The following is a 7,314-nucleotide window of genomic DNA, read 5'->3' as shown; positions in this document are numbered from 1 at the left end:
TTGCCCAGGCTGGAGTGCAGTGTCTCCATCTCAGCTCACCGCAACCCCCGCCTCCCGGATTCAAGCGATTCTCCTGCCTCAGCCTCCAGAGTAGCTGGGATTACAGGCATGCGCCACCACGCCCTGCTCCTTTTGTATTTTAGTAGAGATGGGGTTTCTCCATGTTGATCAGGCTGCTCTTGAACTCCCGACCCCAGGTGATCCGCCCGATTGGGCCTCCCAAAGTGCTGGGATTACAGGCGTGAGCCACCGCACCCGGCTCCAAACTTCTTTCATCTTCCAAACTGACACTCTGTGCCCATTAAATACGAACTCTCTTCCTTTACCCTCTCCCTCAACCACCGTCACCCACCACTCTGCTTCCTTTCGTTATGAGTTTGACCACTATAGGTACCTCATATAAGTGGAATCATAATAGTATTTGTTGTTTTGTGTTTGGTTTGTGTAGCATAATGTCTACAAGGTTCCTCTGCAAGGTACCATGTGTCAGAATTTCCTTACTTTTTAAGGCTAAATAACATTGTCTCTACAGATTGAGTATCCCTTTTCTGAAATGCTTGGGACCAGAAGAGTTTGGGATCTTGGATTTTTTTTTTCAGATTTGGAGTATTTACATTATACTTAACCAGTTGCATCCCTAATTTGAAATGCTCCAGTGAAAATCATGTCAGCACTCAAAAAGTTTCAGATTTTGGACCATTTCATGTTTTACATTTTCAGATGAGGCTGCTCAACCTATATATGTACTGCATTTTGCTTGTCCATTCAGTGGACGCAGGTTCATTCCACCTTTTGGCTATTGTGAATAATGTTTCCATCTTATGAAATTTTGGTATACTTAAAACCATAATTTAATTTCCATTTTGCTACCTATGGCAGTGTTATTGTCTGCCTGATAGTTCCTTCTTCAAAGCCCAGCTAAAAACTCACATCTTTGTGATACCTTGTACACCTTTTTGAGAGGCACTAATCCTTTCTTCCTTAGGCTCCCAGGGTGCCGTTTGTTTTTCATTGTCTCCAGCAGTGTAACACTTTACCTCTCAGCCACTTAGTGTGGAATTCAGATTCCATCCTCAACCCTACCTACCCACCATATCACATTACAAAGGTTCTTCAATAAATGTTTCATTTCAACAAATAATCCAAGTGCCTTGACTTTGCAGCTAGATGATAATGATGAGACAAATAATCTCTATACTTTGTTTAAAGAAGTGCCAACTCCCTGTCACAAAATAAACTTGAATTCACCATTGCTTGTGGAATAAAGTTCAAATTCTTCACCACTCCTCTTTCCTGTTTGTCTTCCAAAACCACCCCAGTCATCATCCACACTTCTCCCCTACCTTCTCTGACTTAATCATATACTTGGAAACATCTGTAGTCAGTCACTCCACCACCTGTTTTTATTCGAAATTTTTAACTCTTTCAGAAGCTGAATTCCAGTACCACCTTTTATATGTATGACTCTTGTAGATGTTCTGTTAGGCAGATTTAGTTTCTATTATCCTAGCACATTTCTTGTTCTCATTAACAGGAACATATTTCGTGTCTGTCTTCGTTGTTTACATATCTAACTCCCTAGACACAAAGTGTTAGTTAACCCTAGGGCAGGAACAACACTGCCATTTTCAGCCTCAGATGCCTCTGTCATAGGGCTTTGCACGTAGTTGTTTAACAAATATTTTAAGTCAGAACATGCTGTATTTGAGTAGTCAGAACATGCTGTATTTGGAGGATAAATTGATTTTTTCTTAAAGCAAATCTGCATATTATGTTTAAAAGAACAGAAAATAAATTTGTATGATATCCTGCTTGGGTTTTAGAAGCAAAAATACCAACAGCTTTATTTAGTGTGCATGTTTCAATTTTCCTGAAGTCTTGGACAGTGAAACACCTCATTTCCGTGTATTCTTATTTCTATTCTGCTTCTTAAGTCCCTGACTAATCTGTCAGCTTGCAAATTACCTACAGAAATGGAATCATTGGGTTCTCGACTGAATTTCTTGATTTAACATTTTCCAGTCTTAATTATACATGACAATAATAAGAGTTAGTAGTTGTTTTGTTGTTTTTTTGTTGCTGTTGTTAGCAGTTAAGCCTCACAGTCATGGTGGAAGGCAAGGAGGAGCATAGTCACTGATGTCTTAAGTGGATGGCATCAGGCAAAGAGAGCTTGTGCAGAGGAACTCCTCTTTTTAAAACCATGAGATCTCGTGATACTTACTATCAGAGAACAGCAGGGAAAAGACTTGTCCCCATGATTCAGTTACCTCCCACCAGGTCCCTCCCACAACATGTGGAAATTCAAGATGAGATTTGGGTGGGGACACAGCCAAACCATATCAGAAGGGACAAGTAACTTGCCCCAAGTTACAGAACTGCCAAACATGGGCCCATCTGAGCCTAGTTGTTGGACTTTAACCAGTATTCTGAATTATCAATCATTCAGGTTCTTTGTACTGCCTGTGTCCTTAATCTAGTTGACTCGCATGTACCTGCAGGTTTCAGAGCAGCGATGGAGAAGTTAAATACTTGCAATTAGCAGAGGAACTGATTCGTCCTGAGAGAAACACATTGGTTGTGAGTTTTGTGGACCTGGAACAATTTAACCAGCAACTTTCTACCACCATTCAAGAGGAATTCTATAGGTATGGACATATTAATTTTCTTTACTTTGAATAGGGGTTGAAATCTGGGAAGCCAGCTCTTCCTGGACTGTAAGTGTTCACTTGTGTAGCAGAAGGGCAGCTTTCACAGTTATTTCCCTCTGAGAAGAGGCGCTTTGATACTGCCAGTGGTCATTTTAGTACTGCTCTGAACTTCATGTAGGCCTTTGTAGAGCTGACCTTTTTTTTTTTTTTTGAAACGGAGTCTTGTTCTCTCACGCCCAGGCTGGAGTGCAGTGGCGCGATCTTGCTCACCGTAACCTCTGCCTCCCTGGTTCTAGCAATTCTTCTGCCTCAGCCTCCCTAGTGGCTGGGATTATAGGCGCCCACCATCACGCCCGGCTAATTTTTTACATTTTTTAGTAGAGATGGGGTGTCACCATGTTGGTCAGGCTGGTCTCGAACTCCTGACCTCAGGTGATCCACCCGCCTCGGCCTCCCAAAGTGCTAGGATTACAGGCGTGAGCCACCGCGCCCAGCCAGAGCTGAACTTTTTTTTCAAATACAAATGTTGAAAATCTTTGCTTTCTGTGTAGTTTTCCCAAGAGGAAAACTGTACTTACTTACTTTTGTGTCATTCCACTGATCCTTTTTCCCCACAGGAATAGGTGTTTGTGTGGGTCCTGTTCTTGTACTGGGGATATCTTTACAGCATTGATGTTGTTGTACTTCTTGTTCCCTTAAAGTTTAATTTTGTTTCTGCTTATAAAAGTAGTAGGTATATATTGTAGAAAATAGAGAAAAGTAAGGATAATTAAATTGCTTATACACTTGTAATCTACCACTGTCATTAGCAGGTCTGCTACAAGAGTTCCAGGAGCCTTCTAAGTCTACAAGTACAGAGTTTTGTAAGGATCTTCTGTCACATTTTGATGTCTTTCTGTGTGTACTGTGTATGAAACTACTCAAATTCACATAAAATTTCTTAAAATACTAATAGCTCCAATTGTGGTTTTTTGGTAGAAATACTATGGTTAGACATTATATTTAATGTAAGGCTTTTATTGTATTTTGAATTGTTATACACAGCAAGAAACATCTTTGCACACAAGACTTTGTATTAGGATTAAATGAATGTGACAATCAGAAATAGAATCAAGTTAAAATAAATTGTGGACAGTTGTGAAAGATAAATGAAAACTCAGGGATAAGGAGGTACAATCTTGTTCATTTCTTGGTAGATTGGGAGATGGAGGATTTGTCTGTGTTTCTAGTCATAGCTGATGATCAAGATAAATTGGAGGGGTAAGTAAGCAACAGGGTTTATTGTGAAAGCATGCAGCAGAAGTTATTGCACTGACAAATGAGGGAGAGGTAGAAAATCAAGCCTGGTGGTAGAAGCAGCTGTGCCATGCCTCATGCACAAACCAGGCAGCAGTTCTCTTTCCCGAGAGTAGCACCTTTTTTAGAGGACTTTCAGACCCCACTTTTTAAACAAAGTAAGCTGTAGTAGCTATTAGAAACTTATATAAAAAGGACGTGCATACTTCACTCTCACCAGTCAAATGGAGCATTTTTGCCAATTTGTTCTCACATTAGTACACAAATACTTCTCCTGTCCTCATCCATTTCTTATCAAACCAGCCAGATATGGTGGCTCACACCTGTAATCCCAACACTTTGGGAGGCTGAGGTGGACAGATCACTTGAGCCCAGGAGTTTTAGACCAGCCTGGACAACATGGTGAAATCCCATTTCTACAGAAAAAAACCCACAAAAATTAGCTGGGCATGGTGGTGCATGCCTGTAGTGCCAGCTACTCAGCAGGCTGAGATGAGAGGATCACCTGAGCCTAGGGAGACTGAGGCTGCAGTGAGCTGTGATCGTGCCACTGCACTTCAGTCTGGGTGACAGAGTGAGACCCTGTCTCAGAATGAAACCAAATAAATAGACTGACTTGACACCTGGTTTACTAAGTCATAAACAGCCCACAGAAAATTCACAGTTTTGAGCATATTGACAAGATGATTGTTCAGCTAGTCATGTTGGACAGAGGAATGGCTAACAGTGTGGGTGCTATATGATTATTTAAAGATAATCAGATATGGTGTGACATTTTGTATTTAGTGTTTTGATGGGATAGGAGAGAATTGAAAGAGGGTCCTAAACCCAGACTAGATAAAGAAGTGTCATGCACAGTTAAGTTCTAAGGCTTAGTTGTAACCGATGAAATTCCTTAATCTCGACTGTTAGTAGATATGTAAAGGGAAGGAGGACTTGGTAAACCTCTAAGGTATCAGTTGACTTTTTTGTTTTTCAGAGTTTACCCTTACCTGTGTCGGGCCTTGAAAACATTCGTCAAAGACCGTAAAGAGATCCCTCTTGCCAAGGATTTTTATGTTGCATTCCAAGACCTGCCTACCAGACACAAGTAAGAAACCCTTCTCTGGAAAAAAATGAATTCACCAAATGGTATAGGTACCACTTAGCTGACAGTCAGAAAACTTGAGAGGTTGCCTTAATCTGTTATTAGCTCGCTATTTAACATTATACAAATCACTTTTACCTCCCCGAGCCTCAGTTTCCTTATCTGTGAAGTCTTTTGGCTTAGGTTTTCTACCTAAATCATGCAAAAAGTAGGTTTGTTGCTGTAAAAATTACTTTTTCATAATTGGTAATCACAATAATTATAAAATGAGTACTTATAACATTGATGCTGTTATACCAGGAGGAAAAAATAGTGGTTTGCATTCAGATTTTGTAGAAGGTTGACTTTTGTAGGAGTTATACCCAGTTATCCAGAAAGTTTAGTTTTGGAGTGATGTATTTTTTCCTATGGAAATGGGATTAGATGTAAATGAAGTGAAGCAAAGTCTTAGGATTACCACATTTTAGGGTGCCTTTTAGGGAAATTTGGGAGAAAATTGATCGAGGGAGAAAATATGAAATTCTAGAAATTCCTGAATCTCTGGAAATTTTTGTCAGTTTAAATACATAATTTTCAAACACCCCTTTGGCAGTTATTTTAAGAATAAATTTACTGGATAAAATTGAAGTGATATTTTGGACAGTTAAACTACTGAAATTACTTTATAAAATTACCCTTATTTCACATAAAATGGGTTTGTAAAGGAAGTGTTTCTGAACTTTCAGTACAAAATTTTTTCTCATGATAGGATTATTGTGTAACATCCTTTTTTTAAGAAATTGCAGGTAAGCAAAAACGTATTTGCATATAAAACAAAAACAGGATCATTCTGGGTTTTTTTGTTTTTTTTTTTCTTTTTCTCCCCTGAGACAGAGTCTTGCTCTATCACCAGGGCCAGAGTGCAGTGGCGCAATCTTGGCTCACTACAACTTCCACCTCCCGGGTTCAAGCAGTTCTCCTGCCTCAGCGCCTCCAAGTAGCTGGGATTACAGGTGCTCACCACCGTGCCCAGCTAGTTTTTGTATTTTTAGTAGAGATAGGGTTTCACCATATTGGCCAGGATGGTCTTGATCTCTTGACCTCATGATCGGCCCACCTCAATCTACCAAAGTGCTGGGATTACAGGTGTGAGCCACCGCGCCCGGCCCGTTCTGTTTTGTAATTTTAATTTTCATTTTTTGGGCGTCCTTTAATTTATATTTATTCATTTATATATATTGTTCTGGATGCATATACATCATATAATTTAGGAATGGGCACATTGACTAAATTATTCTTATAGGAGAGTCCAAAGAATACCTTGTCTCTTAAATTTTTTTTTTAAACATAAATTATCTTTGAATGCCCTCTCACTAAAATGGAAAGATTCTTAGTTAGGAGATGAATGTTTACTAATGGGACATTTGTCTTTAAACAGGATTCGAGAGCTCACCTCATCCAGAATTGGTTTGCTCACTCGCATCAGTGGGCAGGTGGTGCGGACTCACCCAGTTCACCCAGAGCTTGTAAGCGGAACTTTTCTGTGCTTGGACTGTCAGACAGTGATCAGGGATGTAGAACAGCAGTTCAAATACACACAGCCAAACATCTGCCGAAATCCAGTTTGTGCCAACAGGAGGAGATTCTTGCTGGATACAAATAAATCAAGATTTGTTGATTTTCAAAAGGTATTAAACATCTGTGTCGATCAGAGTCCGTCAATGATAATAATTCACTTCTAGACCCTTGCAATAACTTCTATTTAGATCATGTTCAATTCAGTTTTTATATAAGCTAAGCATCATCAAAATGACTACAAATTTAAGCCCAAAACTCTTCATGTAAATTGTAATTGTTAGTATATACATCTGTTTTAACTTTTAATAACTTGGAAGTTCCTTAAGACTGACAAGATGTATTTGTCAAAGAATAAATGGTAACTAGGTGGTGGTGGTGATTATAAACTGGAGTTAAGAAAACTTTGAAGAAATAGCAACTTATTAGTGTAAGATTTCCATTTGGTGCATAGAAAGGAAAGCATGAATAAGACAGGCTAGCTTGGAAGCAGTGAGGATTATCATGATTGAAGTAAAGGAGCCAAGTTGGAGATCATCTGAGAGATGATGTGATGTGAGACCTGGAGGTACTTGGATCCCTAAATCTTAGGCTGAGAAGTTTGAGTCTATCTTAATAAGCAGTGGGAATATACTGGGAAGGCAGTTTATGTGTGTGTGTGTTTTTGTTTGTTTGTTTTGTTTTGTTTTGTTTTGAGACAAAGTTGCACTCTGTCACCCAGGCTGG

The 7,314-nt window shown here is 39.4% G+C and overlaps 1 protein-coding gene across 1 annotated transcript in view; it reads left to right on the top strand.

Annotated features, from left to right (window-relative positions):
- The window catches only part of MCM6 (minichromosome maintenance complex component 6), a 35,869-nt gene that overhangs the window by 1,146 nt on the left and 27,409 nt on the right, over positions 1-7,314 (top strand). Inside the window, exons 2-4 of the mRNA XM_007964854.3 lie at positions 2,502-2,648; positions 4,927-5,037; positions 6,452-6,701. Coding sequence (XP_007963045.1) covers positions 2,502-2,648; positions 4,927-5,037; positions 6,452-6,701 — 508 coding nt within the window. The remainder of the gene's footprint in view (positions 1-2,501; positions 2,649-4,926; positions 5,038-6,451; positions 6,702-7,314) is intronic.

Source organism: Chlorocebus sabaeus, chromosome 10 (assembly GCF_047675955.1).
Source record: "Chlorocebus sabaeus isolate Y175 chromosome 10, mChlSab1.0.hap1, whole genome shotgun sequence".
In the NCBI taxonomy this organism is placed as follows: domain Eukaryota; kingdom Metazoa; phylum Chordata; class Mammalia; order Primates; family Cercopithecidae; genus Chlorocebus; species Chlorocebus sabaeus.
The sequence above is the reverse complement of the archived record's forward strand: the minus strand, read 5'-3'. Positions and strand labels throughout refer to the sequence as shown.